Source organism: Myotis yumanensis, unplaced genomic scaffold (genome assembly GCF_028538775.1).
Source record: "Myotis yumanensis isolate MYYU_CA2020_CCGP unplaced genomic scaffold, mMyoYum1.0.hap1 SCAF_3, whole genome shotgun sequence".
Classification (NCBI taxonomy): Eukaryota; Metazoa; Chordata; class Mammalia; order Chiroptera; family Vespertilionidae; genus Myotis; species Myotis yumanensis.
In genome coordinates this window covers 177649624-177667389 of record NW_027223754.1, presented here as the reverse complement: position 1 = coordinate 177667389, position 17766 = coordinate 177649624, and the positions used below count along the sequence as shown (strand labels likewise).

General features: G+C 38.5%; 1 protein-coding gene across 3 annotated transcripts in view; it reads left to right on the top strand.

Moving 5' to 3' along the window:
* Nucleotides 1-17766, top strand: part of CCDC91 (coiled-coil domain containing 91) — a 348316-nt gene that overhangs the window by 280468 nt on the left and 50082 nt on the right. For all 3 annotated transcript variants that reach the window (XM_070410494.1, XM_070410493.1, XM_070410495.1), the window contains one exon: nt 16898-17011. In XM_070410494.1, the coding sequence (XP_070266595.1) occupies nt 16898-17011 (114 nt within the window). The remainder of the gene's footprint in view (nt 1-16897; nt 17012-17766) is intronic.

Here is a 17766-nt window from a genome sequence, read left to right as displayed (position 1 = left end):
CCTGAGGTGTATATAATCTGTATAGCGTATATAATCCATTGAGTCATACACTTAAGGTTTGTGCATTTCACTATGTACAAAAATTTTTTAAAGCTAAACACAAAGAAAAAATAATTACATCATTAATAAAATAGTTATTTAAAACATGTAGCTCAGAAAATGAAGGCCAAATAGGCAGCAGTGTCATGTACCTCCTCCTAAGGCTAGGCCAGAAAAACAACTAAATTGGAGAACATCCACCCTGAATTAACAAATTAGACACTACTGAGGAGACAATTTTCAATAAGGAAGGGTAGAGAACTCCTAGAGAATGCCGTTTGCCAGCCATAACCCACGTGGAACCACCATCATGCCCCAGCAGTGAGGGGCGCAGTACCTCCTGGCAGGCTCCCAGATGTCTGCAGGGAGCATGCACCACCAGAGTGAGCTCCTGCACCAGGCCTCCGCCACCAGCCCGCTGGGACCCAGCGTCCTAGGATCCGGCTCCAATACCCCACAGTGAGTGCAAGCCAGGGGAAACCCTGTGCCCCACCTCCACCCTGGACCCCAGAGATGTGCTTTTACCCTTACTCAGCGCCACCCAGCACTTGCTCCACACTGAGCTCTGGGACCTGCTGCTGGGGCGACCCACAGCAACCCAGAGCACGCCTCACTCTGGGCCACAGGAGAGCGGGGACTGTGATACCCAGAGCAACTGGTGCCCACTCCACCCCATTCCCCTGGACAGCCTTGCTGGGGTGACCTGAAGCAACCCACACCTGCCTCACCCAGGCCCGGGAGGAGTGACCCAGAGCAACCCAGTGCACACCTCACTCAAGGCCATAGGGTAGCTCTGACTGTGTGACCCAGAGCAACCCATGCCTGCTCCACCCCGGCCCCCAGATGGTCCTTCTGGGGCCACCCAGAGCAACCCAATGCGGACCTCACTCTAGGCAACAGGAGAGCACTGACTGAGTGACCCACTGCAACCCGCCGCCGCTCCACACTGAGAAGGGGCAAACTGGAGTAACCCAGTGTACATCTGACTGTGGGCTGCAAAAAAAGTGAGGACTGTTTGACCCAGACCAACCTGTGTCCACTCCACCCCGAGCCCAGGGTCTTGCTGCTGGGGCAACCTGGAGTAACCCAGCACATACCCCACTCAGACTTCAGGAGACCTCTGACTGTGTGACCCAGAGCAACCCGCACCCACTTCTCTCCAGCCCCTGCAACAGTCCTGCAGGGGCTACCTGGAGCAACCCAGCACACACCTCACTCGAGGCCGAAGGACAGTGCTGCCGGGGTAACCTGGAGCAAGCTAGTTTGCCCAGCCAGGGGCCACAGGACAGTGTTGGAAGTGTGCCGCCCGAGGGACCTAGGGTGCCACCCTGGCACAGGTTCTAGGGCCACACAGTGAATTGAATGCCAGAGGGCTCTGGGTCCTCACAAGGAGTCACACAGCAAAGGGACTGTGCATGCGCTCCCACCACCCTGAACATCTGAAGCAGACAACTGAGGGACCAGATCCATGGGAGAAGGAGATACAACTCAGAGCAAAGACAATAAAGGCATGAGACTCAAGGAAGAACTAGCCTCTGTACTTCAGCCTCTGAAACCCCAAGCAGGGTGCCCAGGGCAAGAAAGAGACAGCTAAAATGGGGAGACAAAGAAACAACCCCCCAAGGAAAGAAAAGGTGCAATCCCCAGAAAAGGAACTAAATGAAACAGAAGCATGCAATATATAAGAAAAAGAATTCAGAGTAAGGGTCATACAGTTCATAAACCAGATGGATGAGACAATCAACATATCTAAGAATCAAGAGGAAATAAAAATGATACAGCTACAATAAAAAACACAATGGAAAGTTTCAACAGTAGACTGAAATAAGCAGAGACCGAATTAGTGAGTTAGAAGATAGGGCAGAAAAACACACCCAATCTAAACAGCAATTGGAGAAAAAAATTAAAAAGTAGTAGGAGAGCCTAAGGGAGCTTTGGGACAACATGAAATGAAGTAACATACATATAACAGGGGTGCCAGAAGGACAAGAAGTGGAGCAAGGATTAGAAAATCTATTTGAAGATAGAATGATAGAAAACTTCCCTGATATGGGGAAGAAAAAAGTCACACAAGTACAGAGTACCAAACAAGATGAACCCCAAAAGACCCACACCAAGACATGTCGTAATTACAATGGAAAATATTAACAACAAAGAATCTTAAAGGCTGCAAGAGAGAGACAAAGAGTTACCTACAAAGGATCTCCCATTAAATTATCAAATGATTTCTCAACAGAAACACATCAGGGCAGAAGGGAATGGAATGAAGTATAGAAAGTGATGCAAAGCAAGGGACTGAATCTAAGAATTATCCATTAAGGCTATCATTGAAAATTGAAGGGGAAACCAGGAGTTTCACAGACAATAAAAGGCCAAGGGAATTTATCACTACCAAGCCAGCAATGCAAGAAGTGCTAAAGGGACTGGTACAAAAAGAAGTATAGAAAGGGAAGAAGGAACACAGGCATAAAGAATAAAAATGACTACAAACAAATACCTAACAATAATAACCTTAAGCCCTGATTGGTTTGTCTCAGTGGATAGAGCGTTGGCCTGCGGACTGAAGGGTCCCAGGTTCGATTCTGGTCAAGGGCATGTACCTTGGTTGCGGGCACATCCCCAGTTGGGGGTGTGCAGGAGGCAGCTGATCGATGTTTCTCTCTCATTGATATTTCTAACTCTCTATCCCTCTTCCTTCCTCTCTGTAAAAAATCAGTAAAATATATATTTTAAAAAATAATAATAAAAACTTTAAAAGTAAGTGGACTAAATGCACCAATCAAAAGACATAGAGTGGCCGAATGGATAAGAAAACATGAACCATATATATGCTGTTTACAAGAGACCCACCTCATAACAAGGGACTCACACAGACTGAAAATGGAGGGGTGGAAAAATATTTCCCAGGCAAATGGAAATGAAATAAAGGTGAGGTAACAACACTTACATCTGATAAAATAGACCTCAAAGTGAAGGTCATAACAAGAGATAAGGAAGGCCACTTGATAATACTAAAGGGATCGATACAACAAGAGGATATAACTCTGGTAAACATATATGCACCCAAATGCAGGAGCACCCAAATATATAAAAAAACTGATGGAAGATATCAAGGGAGAGATCAATAGCAATACAGTCATAGTAGGGGATTTTAATACCCCATTGACATCACTGGATACTCTAGACAAAAAAATCAGCAAAGAAACAGCAATCCTAAATGACTCACTAGATCACATGGACTTAATCAACATCCCCAGAACATTTCACCCCAAAGCTACAGAATGTACATTCTTCTCAAGTGCATATGGGACATTTTCAAAGATAGACCACATGTTTGGAAACAGTCAAAGTCTCTTCAAAATCATTAAGATTAAAATTTGATCAAGCCTCTGCTCAGATCACAATGGCATAATATTAGAAATAAACTACAATAAAAACAATCAAAAAATTCAAACACATGTATGCTAAGTAGCATGTTATTATTAAACAATGATTAGGTTTCTAAAGAGATCAAAGAAGAAAAAAAAACATCCTGGAAACAAATGATAATGAAAACAAAACAATGCAAAACCTATGGGACACAGTGAAACCAGTCCTGAGAGGGAAGTTCATAGCATTACAGGACTACCTCCAAAAAGAGGAAAAACTGGTAATAAATTATATAACTCTACAACGTAAAGAATTAGAAAGACAGCAACAAGAAAAGCCCAGAATGAGCAGGAAGGAAGGAAATAATAAAGATCAGAGGGGAAATAAATGACATAGAGACAAAAAAAAATACAAAAGATCAATCAAACCAAGAGCTGGTTCTTTGACAGGCTAAACAAGATTGATGAACCTCTAGCCAGGCTCACGAAAAAGCCAAAAGAGAGGAACAAAATTAACAAAATCAGAAATGAAAGAGGCAAAATAACAACAGATCTCACAGAAATACAAAGGATCAAACAAACAAAAAACTATGAACAACTCTATTCCTACAAACTGGTCAACCTAGAAGAAATAGACATATTTCTAGAAAAATACGACCTTCCAAAACTCAATCAGGAAGAATAAAAAAAATCTTAATAGGCCAGTAACTACAGAGGAAAATGAATCAGTAATCAAACTTTAAGCAAACAAAAGCACTAGGCCAGATGGCTTTACAGGGGAGTTCTACCAAACATTCAAAGAGGAACTAAAACTTATCCTCCTCAGACTATTCCAAAAAATTCAAGAGAAGGGAACACTTCCAAGCTCATTCTATGAAGCCAGCATTACCCTACTCCCAAAACCAGATAAAGATGCTACAAAGAAGGAGAATTACAGGCCCATATCTCTGATGAACATAGATTCTAAAACCCTTAATAAAATCCTAGCAAATCAGATCCAGCATTACATTAGAAAGATCATACACCATGACCAAGTGGGATTTATTCCAGGGATGCAAGGATGGTATGATATTCCCAAATCAATAAATGTAATACATCACATAAATTGAGAGACAAAAATCACATAATCATATCAATGGATGCAGAAAACCATTTGACAACATCTAACACTCTTTCTTCATAAAAACTCTCAGCAAAGTGGGAATAGACGAATAATACCTCAACATAATAAAAGCTTTATATGACAAACCTACAGCCAACCTCATATTCATTAGGCAAAACTAAAACCATTTCCCCTACGAACAGGAACAAGACAGGGATGCCCACTCTCACTACTCCTGTTCAACACAGTACTGGAAGTGCTAGCCATAGCCATCAGATGAGAAGAAATAAAAGACATTCAAATTCGAAAAGAATTTAAACTGTCCTTATTCGCAGATGACGTGATATTGTACGTAGAAAATCCTAAAGACTCCATAAAAAAACGACTAGATTTAATAAATAAATTTAGCAATGTATCAGGATACAAAATAAATCTATGGCTTTTTTGTACACCAATAATGAACTCACAGAAAGAGAAACAAACAACATAATCCCATTTAATAATGCACCAAAAAAATTAAGACACCTAGGAATAAACTTAACTAAGGAGGTAAAAGACCTGTAGTCCAAAAACCACAGGACATTGAACAAAGAGATAGAGGAAGACATAAACGAATGGAAGATTATACTGTGTTCATGGATTGGTAAAATTAACATCATTAAAATGTCCATACTACCCAAAGCAATCTATAGATTTAATGTAATCCCCATTAAAATACCAACGGCATATTTCACAGTCCTAGAACAAACTCTCCGAAAATTCATATGGAATAAAAAAATACCCCAAATAGCCACAGCAATCTTGAGAAAGAAGAACAAAGTTGGACGGATCACAATACCAGATATCAAGCTATATTACAAAGCCACTGTTCTCAAAACTGCCTGATACTGGCACAAGAATAGACATATAGACCAATGGAACAGAACAGAGAACCCAGAAATTGACCCAAGCCATTATGCTCAATTAATATTGGACAAGGAGGCAAGAGCATACAATGGAGTCAAGACAGTCTCTTTAATAAATGGTGTCGGGAAAATTGGACAGATACATGCAAAAAAATGAAACTAGACCACCAACTGACACCATGCACAAAAATAAGCTCCAAATGGATAAAGGACTAAAACATAAGTCAGGAAACCATAAAAATCTTAGGATTCATAGACAGCAAAATATCAGAAATATGTCATAGCATTATCCTTACTGATACAGCTCTAAGGGCAATGAAAACTAAGAAAATAAACAAATGGAACTACATCAAAATAAAAAGCTTCTCCACAGCAAAAGAAACCATCAACACAACAAGAAAGCCCACTGCATTGGAGAACATATTTGCCAATGTTATCTCTGATAAGGGCCTAATCTCCAAAATTTATAGGGAACTAATACATCTTAACAAAAAGAAGAAAAACAATCTAATCAAAAAGTGGGCAAAGGATTTAAATAGACACTTTTCAAAAGCGGACATACAGAAGGCCAAGAGACTTATGAAAACATGCTCAAAGTTACTAATCATCCAAGAGATGCAAATCAAAACGAAAATGAGGTACCATCTCACACCTGTCAGAATTGCTATCATTATCAAATCAACAAACAAGTGCTGGTGAGAATGCGGAGAAAAAGGAACACTTGTGCACTGCTGGTGGGAAGGCAGACTGGTGCAGCCATTATGGAAAACAGTATCGAGTGTTCTCAAAAAGTTAAAAATGGAACTCCCATTTGACCCGGTAATCCACTTCTAGGAATATATTCCACGAAATCAGAAACACCGATGAGAAAGGACATATGCACCCCTGTGTTCATAGCAGCACAATTTACAAAAGCTAATATTTGGAAATAGCCTAAGTGCCCATCAGCACATGAGTGGATTAAAAAACGGTGGTACATCTACACAATGGACTACTACACTGCTGTAAAAAAAAAGAACTCTTACCATTTGCAATAGCATGGATGGACATGGAGAACATTATGCTAAGTGAAATAAGCCAGTCAGAGAAAGAAAAATATCACATGATCTCACTCATTTGTGGAATATAATGAACAACATAAACTGATGAACAAAATTAGATCCAGAGACATAGTAGCATCTAACAGACCATCAAACCTCAGAAGGGAGGCAGGGAAGGACTTGTATGCATGCATATAAGCATAACCAATGGACACACACTAGGGTGGTGAGGACATGTCCTGGGGGATGGAGGTGGCCTGGGAGAGGTCAATGGGGGGAAAAGGAGACATTTGTAATACTATATGTAATACTTTAATCAATAAAGAATTAAAAAAAAAACTTGTGAGAAGCATCTAAAGGGGTACTTCAGAGAAAATCATAGCCTTAAGTACCTATATTAGAAAATAGAAAAGCCTGGAAAATAATGGGCTAACACTTCCAATTTATTGAGGAAATTAGAATAGAAGGTGTAGAATAATCCACAGGAAATACAAAGAAATAACGGTTATGAAAGATATTCATGACATAGATTGGAAAGTTTCAAAATACTTTGTTTTTTAAAACACATAAAATTCACAAATCTTTGACAAGATTGGTGAAGAAAAAGGGATGTTATTAATACTATGAGAGCAGCGGTTCTCAACCTGTGGGTCACGAACAATGAAAATACATCCTGCATATCAGATATTTACATTACGATTCATAACAGTAGCAAAATTACAGTTATGAAGTGGCAACGAAAATAATTTTATGCTTGGGGGTCACCACAACATGAGGAACTGTATTAATGGATCGCAGCATTAGGAAGGTTGAGAACCACTGTATTAGAGGAATGACTAAAGGGACGTAATGTAGATCTATACAAATTTTAAAGTTACATAAGCAGTATTGATAATAATACCAGTCAATTGTAAAGCTTAGATGAAATGAAAAACTTCCAAGAAAGACATAAATTTCAAAATTGATGCAAGAAGAATTAGAAATGCTGAATCGTTCTGTAGCTATAGAATAAACTGTATCTGTAGTTTAAAAACATTCATGCCTCTATAAAAAGTAAATGTAGATACCCCCTCTCCAGTAGATGGAACTTAATTTACCTCCCCTTGAGTATTTGCTGGACTTAGTTTCAAATTAATGTATTGTAGAAATGGAAACTATGTTAATTTTACACTAGAAAAATCTGGCAGACACCATTTTAACAAAATGACCAAGGTTAGCATCTCCCGTGATAAATTATGTTTAATGCCACTTACCACCTCATATGATATAGTGAGAAGCCTGCTTCATTTTTAGGATTATTTGCCAAAATCCATACTCCAGTCTAATTACGAGAGGGAAAAGAGATATAAATCCAAATTCCTTCAAAAACCTGAAAAGCACTCTTTGTAAGTATCAGTGTCATAATAAGGAAAGACTGAAAAACTGTCACAGATTAGAAGAGACTAATGAGATATGATGTCTGAGTACAATGTTTTACCCTAGATTAATCCTGGAAAAGAAAAAGGTATATTAAGGAAAACTTTGTAAAATACAAATAAAATCTGTAGTCACTTTAATATTATCCTATCTAATAAAGGTGGAATATGCATATTGACCGTAACTTCATGACAAATATGGCAGCACCTACAGCCAATAAGGAGGGAATATGCAAATTGTTGTGACAAGGCGACAAGTGGAATGCAGCTCTGGCCGGAGCGAAGGTGGAAAGGCAGCTCCAGGCCGGAACAAAGGCAGTGTCAGCAGCCAGGGGAAGGAAGGCCTATTCTTGCACGAATCTTCGTGCATCGGGCCTCTAGTATGATAATATTAGGGGAAGTTAGATTAAAGGTATCTGAGAACTCTTATACTATATTTGCAAGTGTTCTGTAAATATAAAATTGTTTCCAAATAAAGTTTGATTTACTTTTTCTTAAACGTATCTAGTTAAAAAGAGCAGATAGAATACTCATTTTTACCTACTCCCTTCTAAAACCCCACTGAAATAAAAATCTGAAATGGAATCCTAAGCTAGAACTGGAGACAATTGAGAATATCGATATACATTGTACAAACTCCAAAGGCTTCCTAGTTTGTGGCACCAGATATCTCTGGAAGTGCGAATGAAGATGAAGCTTCAAACAGAAGGAAAGTTTAAACATCTGTTTAATAAGTGGTTAGATCTCCACTCATTTTTTCCAATCCTGGCAGAATATTGAGATTCTCTGTGAACAAATATAAAATGCAGAATCTCTGGACCAGGGACCATTAGGCACAGTTGAAGGCAAAGGTGCTATAATGAAATGGGGTTTGGAGGGGAGCAAGGTGAAAAGTTTTATGCTGATTGTTGAGAACCTTAGCTATTTTCCCCATCCCAACTCTCATAGTGCTGACAACCAGACAGGAAATTGGAAGAATCTTTTCTGAGGAATCTAGGCTGCTCAAGAAAAGAGACCTAAACATATTGGTATCAAAATTGCCCCAAGAAAACAACCCAGCCATATTACTCTGCTGTTCAGATCACAGTCCATAAACCACAGCTGCAAGCACAGAGATGTTACTCAGCACTTTCAGGCTCTACTCTGTAACCAAGAGCAAGTAGCCAAATAGAACAGTCACGTTCTCATGAAAAGCAGAATAAAACAGATGCTGTGGAGACATGAAACGTTAAAAAAGTTATCATTAATTTCCTCAGAGGTAAGAGATTTTACATCTATGAAACAGGAAAAGAATGCTATTTTTAAGTCAAATGAAAACATTAGAAATTTAAAATATGGTAGAAAGTTAAAAACTAAAACAATAATCAGAAGATAAAGTTATAGAAGTCTTCCAGAGAAAAGGCTGTAAAAATACGAAGAAATGGAAAACATGAGTGTAAAGATCAGAAAAGTAGGCACTCCACTCAGGTGATTGATTAACTGAATAATAGGATTTGGGTAACTAAATAGAATGCAGAAATAATTTATAATCATTATTACTATTATGATTACTACTATTAAAGTAAAATCTCCCAGAATTGAAGGACATGAGCTTCAGGATTATAAGATATGAATTTCTAGGTAGGCCTACAACTAGGTTTGTCAAGAATATTTTGAGAAAGAGGGCTAAATACATAAATGTTCTCATAGAACAACAACCTTTAAAACTGCAGAAATTTCCAAGCTGGAAATCCACACTTAACTGAATAAATCAAATGAGAGAGTAGAATGAAGGCATTTTTCAGACAAAGGAGATATTAAAACTTTACTTCCCATGTGCTTTTTCTTAGAAATATGGAGGGAGGTTCTTTATCAAAACAAAGGAGTAAGCCAATAAAGAAGAATCCCGTGGTATTTAGAAAGCTGGAGAGAGTATTTAAGAGAGGTATAGTGAATACCCAGAAGTATGCATGAGGGAGATCCCAAAATAGACAGCTAGAGAACAACAAATCCAGTTTGGAGATACATCTCCAAGAGGATAAACATAATAGAATTTCTGATATCTTTAAAAATATTGAGTACATATTTAGACAATTAGAATTTGGAAATCAATTGATAGCACACATTTGCTCAGGCCAATATAATGTGGCTTTAGTAACACTGTATCATTTCTGAACCCAAATCTTAAGAGACCTTACATTCTTTTGCTCTTTTGCAACTCTGTCCAGCAACTATGTGAAAAATCCTGAGCTAGTCTGCTGGAGAACGGGAGACCACAGGAAGGAGAAACAGGCTATACTGTCTGATTCCATTCTAGTAATAGTAGCCAAATCAACCCCAGCTCTCATTTAGATCCTTGAGTGAAAGAAATAGACTTATAGGTCCAGGAAGTTCAGAGTCTCAAACAAGAGGAACCCAAAGAGTCCCACACCAAGACACATCGTAATTAAAATGCCAAGGATTAAAGACAGAGAGAGAATCTTAAAAGCAGCAAAAGCAGTTACCTACAAGGGAACACCCATACGACTGTCAGCTGATTTCTCAATAGAAACTTTGCAGGCCAGAAGGGAGTAGCAAGAAATACTCAAAGTGATGAATAGCAAGGACTTCCAACCAGTAACCTTGTATTTGGCGCAAACAACCAATATTAGTCTAACCAGCAAAGCTATCATTTAGAATTGAAGGTCAGATAAATAGCTTCAGAGACAACAAAAAGCTAAAGGAGTTCATCACCACCAAACCAGTATTATATGCGATGTTGAAAGATATTCTTTAAGAAGAGGAAGAAGAAGAAAAAGAAAAAATATGAATAATAAAATAGTAATAAATATATATCTATTAAAACAAATGAACAAGAAATCTAATGAACAAAATAAACTGGTGAATAAAATAGAATCAGCAGCATGGAAACATGGAATACACTGTCAGATCTCAGAGGGAAAGGGAGGCGGGCATGGGAAGAGATTAACCAAAGATCTTATATGTATACTAGAGGCCCGGTGCATGGATTCATGCACCGGTGGAGTTGCTCAGGCTGGCCTGGGACCCCTTGGGATGTTGGAGAGCCGGTTTCAGCCCAATCCCTACAGGCCAGGCAGAGGGATCCCACTGGTGCACGAGTCCATGTACAGGACCGGCTTCAGCCCAATCCCCATAGCCCAGGCCGATGGACCCCACCAATGCATGAATCCATGCACTGGGCCTCTAGTATGCATATAAGATCTTTGGTTAATCTCTTCCCGCCCTCCCCACTTCCCTCTGAGATTCATCAATCTATTCCATGTTTCTATGCCTGTGTCTTGAGCATCTGCCCCCTGGTGGTCATTGTTCATCATAGCTACCGGTCGGAAAGTTGCTTAGGCTTTTATATATATAGATATGAATTACCTATGGACCCAGACAATAGGGTGGTGAAGGCCTGGGGTGGGGTGGGAACCAGGAAGAGGGGGATAATGGGGCAGAAAAAAGGAGGACATCTGTAATACTCTCAACAATAAAGATTTAAAAAAAAATAGAAAGTCAGTTAACTAAAACAAATGGTTGCAAATACTCATTTATTAATGCTGACATGAATGAGATTCTACATATTTCATCTTTTAATATGTCTTTTAAGATAGGTATTGCCATATACCTATGAGCAATGAGCATATGACTTTAATTGAGCATATTCATCATTTGACAAGCATTTTTAGAATTAGGTTCTATTAATATGTTCCTTTTAGCATGTAATTACAGTGCCAATTAATTCCAATTAAAGGTTAGAGGAAAGTGTTTCAGTTGCACAGTAAATGGATTTTGAAATATGGACATTTTATATTTGCATCAGTATCTGAAAAGCACTGATGGAACTGTAATTTGAGCTCATAAATTTGTGTAGGAATGGAAGTCTCACTTCTCTTTTTAACTTGATGCACAGGAAGTGTATAACGCAGTTGGACTACTTGTAATTCCAATACTCATTTTCTAAGGTGCATTTTCACAACTATGTGAAACTTTTTTATATAATACACAATTAGATAATACGAATACTGTGTATAGAAACAAAAAATTACTAAAGTACACAGTTGTCCCAGAAAATGGATTACAGACTACAATGGATTATAGTCTACAGACCAGAATTGAGTTGATTGCTGAGATTTGGTCTATAAATAATTTGTCTTTACAATCCTTAACTAAATTATACAGATAAAAACAAATAACCACCAATAATTTATTTGTTCAGGATCATGTGGTTACTGAAATGAATGGTAGATTTAATGGTTACTAAAGCCTAACTATACTTTAAGCAATAAAGAGAAATTAAGAAATCTTGTACAGATATCACATAAGCATTTAGTCCTAAATGACATTTATCATGACTTGTTTAATTATAACAGTATAGACACTGATTCCAGTCATTCACTTTTTTAAAAATTAGTATGTAAAACTCTTTCCATACTTAAAACTAGCTATATAATAATTTTTAATATTTTCTTTTTACAATAAATCTTTATAGTTGAAAGTATTACATATGTCCCCCTTTTCCCCCCGTTGACCTCCCTCTGGCCTGCCCCACCCCCTACCCCAGGCCTTTACCACTCTATTCTTTGTGTCCATGGATTATGCATATATACATACTAGAGGCCCGATGCATGAAATTCATGCAAGGGACTCGGCCCTCACAGCCACAGTGGCTTGCCTCGGCCCTTGCAGCCCCGGCTTCATCCAGAAGGACGTCCAAAAAGATGTCCGGCTGACCCGTGCTTTTATTATAGATAAGGTCTTTGGTTGATTACCTCCCACTGTATGATTTCTTACATATATTTTTAGATAAAAATTTTAGTATATGTTTAGAAATGTAACTAAACATTTTAACAAATAAACCATAAGATATATGCAAATGGATGTTTTTCCCCCCAAACTACTTTAGAGCAGTGCTTCTCAACTGGTGGTGATCTCATGAGTAAATGCCAAATATGCTGTTTAGCACAAGGCACCCCACCTCCAGCCCCAATAAAGAATTATCAATAGTGCTGAGGTTGAGAAACCTTTCCTTAGAGAATATACCATGTTCCAGTATTCCGATGGTGTGGCCATTACTAAAATAAGCTGGAATATAGTTTTTCAAAATTGCTTATTTGAATATGCTCATTGTGTCAAATCTTCATTCCTTGTGAGGTATATTTTATTTTGGACTAATTATGACTCATTGGGACAATATAGTTTATTCATGGAATTCAGTAAAGCATGCAGGCAGATATTCACAGGCACTTGTATAAATGTGCACAAAAGTTTTATCTGCAATCCAGAATTTGGTTTGGTTTAGAAAATGGAAGGTTTTTCCAGCCTTGGCCAGTGTGACTCAGTTGGTTGGGTGTTGTCCCGTGCACTGAAAGGTTGCTGGTTCAATTCCACATGCCTACATTGTGGTTTAGATGCCTAGTAAGGGACATGCAGGAGACAGCAGATCTCATATTGATGTTTCTCTCTCTTCTCTCTCTCCTTTTCCCTTCCTCTCTCTAAAAATCAATAAAAAAAAAACCCATATTTTAAAAAAAGAAAATGGAAGACTTAAACTTTCCTTTTGTATCATCCTCCATAATAAAACCCTAATATGCAAATCAACTGAACAGCAGAATGACTGGTCGCTATGATGCACACTGACCACCAGGGGGCAGATGCTCAATGCAGGAACTGCCCTCTGGTGATCAGTGCACACCCAAAGGGGGAGCCCTGCTCAGCCAGAAGCCGGGCTCACGGCTGGAGAGCGCAGTGGCGGTGGTGAGAGCCTCCCCCACCTCCACTGCAGGTGGGTGGTAAGGAGCGAGGGGTCCCGGACTTTGAGAGGGTACAGGCTGTGCGGAGGGACCTCCCACCCCCCAGTGCACGAATGTCGTACACCAGCTCTCTAGTATTTAAAGGAATTTGTTTATTGACAAGTACTCTTTAAGGACGGATTGCAAAATCTTGACTCTCACCTAACACCCATTTGAGAGAAGATACAGCATCAGCCTGTGGATTGAAGTGTCCTGGGTTCAATTCTGGTCAAGGGCATATGCCTGGGTTGTGGGCTCAATCCCCAGTAGGGGATGTGCAGGAGAGAACCAGTCGATCATTCTCTTTCATCATTGATGTTTCTATATCTCTCTCCCTCTCCCTTCATCTCTGAAATCGATAAAAATATATATTTAAAAATAAATAAATAAAATAAAAAATAAATTGAGCATTTACTTTCAGTCAAAGAATTCTGGTCAATTTTATTGAGATAACCCTTGCTAGATAGAAATTCTGATTGACATTTAATAGAAGACAGATCTTTTTATTTTCAAACTAGGGGCCCATTGCATGAATTTGTGCACCTTGAAAGGAACTGTGGGCCACGAGGCTACAGTGGGCACAGGGGCGGGTCTCGGCCCATCCTCCACACCCCCACCCAGCACCTCCCGCTGCAGCCCCCGGTCCCTTGTCTGCTGGCAGCCCCACTCCTGCTGCCGCCGCTCCCACACGCTGATGACACCAGCCCCACTCACACCCACTGATGGTGCGGAGGGATTGGGGTCGGCACCAGCAGAGGGTGCAAGCAGAGCTGGCGCTATCAGCAGGTGTGAACAGCGCCTGCTGGCCCTGATCGCCCATCAGGAGTAGGGGGAGGTGGAGAAGCCCTGAGGGGCGATCAGGGCCAGCAGCCACGGCTCACACCTGCTGATGGCGTCAAGTGATTGGGGCTGGCGCTGGGCGCCAGCAGCGGGTGCGAACAGTGACTCCAGTGCCAGCAGCAAGTGCAAGCAGGGCTGGTGCCAGCAGCAGGTTCAAGCATCAGGCAGGACTGTGGTGCATGGGAGCAAAAAATTTTCAGTAACCACTAGAGGCTCGCCCCAATGACAGCAACTGGCACTCCGCCTTGGTCTGGCACCCCTGCTCACCTGCTCCACCATCTCACCACGGCCAATGACCGCCATGTTCTGTGTGCAACCCCTGGTGGTCAGCACATGTCATAGTGACCAGTTGTTCAGTTGTTCCGCCATTCAGTCTATTTGCATATTAGGGTTTTATATATATAGATAATCCAAGTCTACAATCCTTACCTGCAGTTCTAAAATTCTAAACGTTCTGAAAACTAAGGATTTTTGTAACTCAGTTATTGGCAAAAACCTTAACTGGTGTGAAGCTATTTATATTTTTAATTTACCCACATAGTGTGAATATTCATTTCAGAAGTATTAATGTGATGTTTTTCAAGGGCCTTATTAATATATGCAATATTATTTGCCTTATAAAAATCTGAAAATTTTTAAGTTCCAAATTATCAACTATGAAACCAACAGGAATTTTAATTGTAGATGCTTTTAAGTAATCTTACTTGTCCTCATTTATTTCTTTTAAAAATTACTATAGTTTTTCAACCTTTTAAAAATTATGGAAGCAGCTGAGTGTTTTATCATTTTATCAGTGGAACTAAATGATGTTGAAAATAAAATACTAATTTTTAAAGTCACCATTAGAGGGATTTTCAGATTTTTTTTACTGAATTTAGGAAATAAATCAGCAAAATGAAGGTGATAGCAATATTAAAAGTGGGAAGAAGACATGATCAAGGAAATGATAAGAGATAATGTATATATTGCCAGTATTGCTATGAAGATGTTGAGTATCACATGATAATCTTTTTAAAATGTAGAATGAAATTAGATGTCATTCTTCCTCAAAATCTGGTAAACCTAAATGTAACCAAGGATATAAAAAAGCCATTTTCAGGGGAAAAAATTAAACAAAATGTCAAAAGCTATGACAGCTATTATATTCTATAGCCAAAATGATTCTACTTCTTGAAGTGATCTTAAGAAAATATATAATATGCATCACAAAGATACATATATGAATGCTCATCACTGATTTATTCTATTAAAAAAACAACCAAAATATCCGTGAGTTACAATTGGTGAAATAAGTTATATATCCCTGTAATGGAATATACGTCATATTATAAAAGAATATATACTGGCTTAAAAATATTCAAAATCTATTTTAACTGAAAAATGCCAGTTTTAACTGTAGAAAATAGTATTTACAGTTTGCTCTCCAACTATGTGGTGTATATGTGTGTTGTGTGTTGCTTTGTGTTCATATTTTTCTGTACTTGCAAATTTTCTACAGTAAATATGTTCAGAATAGGAAATTGTTAATATTTTATATTTTCTGAGTTATATATACATGTCTAAAATTAATTGGAAAAGCTACAAAATGAAGGAAATGTTACTGAGAAATTTCAAGACATTTTGTCATTGATTGCCTGTCCAAAAAAAAAAGGATGCTACCTATATAGATAAATAGAAGTTAAGGAAGTTTGTTTTGTGACATTTATCCAGTTATGAAACAATATTTTAGCAGGAAATATTACCACTGTTTGAGAAATATTATATTTCTTTTTCAAAATTTTAGCCCTTTTTCTCCTTGTCTGAAATTCTGAAATCTGGTGGGTACCTGATTATTATTTCAGTAAAATGGGGTGTACAATTTTCTCCCTAGATTTCTCATTTCAAATATTAGCACAGAGGGTGGAATTTTTACCTCTTATTCATGGTGTCCAGCTCTCAACATCTTAACCTGGCAGGAGAACCAAACGAGCTGTAAATCTTACCGCCCAGACCACACTTGATTATTGTATGATGGGAAAATTAAACGTGAATAAAACAGCTAGAGCATTAGGGTGTTCTTGGAAGAATAAACACAAGTTGGAAGTCTTATGTGGATAGTGCAAAGTACAGGAAGGCAATCAATCATGTAAACATCAAATGAAAGGTTGGTAAGGAAGCCATTGGAGTCTGTCAGGCGCTCCCTGCAATAAATGGCTCATTCCATTGCTTTCCCTTTCACTCAGTTTAGAAAAGTGCATTCTGTGGAATCTCTAACAGATCTCAAAATATTTTGTCAGTTCCTAGTCCTATTTAAAGACACGTTTTGCGCAGAATGAGCTCAAACCATTGAAGAGGATTTTTAGTTGGTATAAAATGGACACATATTTTGTCATAGTGCATACTTACATGACTTGTTTTCCTCCTCCCACAAATAGGAAACTGTTAAGGCTGCAATAATAGAAGAGCAAAAGCGCAGTGCAAAGGCTGTGGAAGAGGCAGTAAAAAGAACACGAGATGAATTGATCGAGTACATAAAAGAACAGAAAAGGGTAAGTTTCTCCTGAAGGGTTCTGATTTGTGCTTCCATAAACAGAAGCAGGAGCTTCTATACATATTTAAAGTGTCCTTTGCCATGTAATTTGGAATATCTATCTATGATTATTTTCTGATACAATATATATTCTAATAGTTATATCTATAGACATAAATCCCATCTGTCAACAAAAAAGCAACACAATAATTTCTTGCCACCATTTTAACTTTATACATGAGTAAAGATGGTAGTTTTAGATTATTTTTAAAGTAACATTGATTTATAACATTATATAAATTTTAGGTGTAAGATATTATAATTCAATATGTCTATATACTACAAGTTTACTACCAAAAGTCTAATTTCCATCCATATGTCCCCCTTTATCCATTTCACCCTCCTCCACCCTTCTTTCCCACTAGGAACCACCAATCTGTTGTCTGCCTCTCCATTTGTCTTTGTTTTATTTTGTTTTACTTTTCTCATTCCACATAAGTGAAATCATATGGTATTTGAATTTATCTGATTTATTTTACTTAGCATAGTACCTTCAAGGTCCATCTGTGTTGATGCAAATCGCAAGACTTTATTATGGCTCAGTAGTATTCCATTGTTTATACAGTTGACGTTTGAACAGTGGTGGGGTCAGGGTCACTTAACAATCTGCACAAAAATTTGTGTATAACTTCTGACTCCCTAAAAGCTAACTACTAAAATTCTATTGTTGACTGGAAGGCTTACTGATTACCTAAATAGTCGATCAAACACATT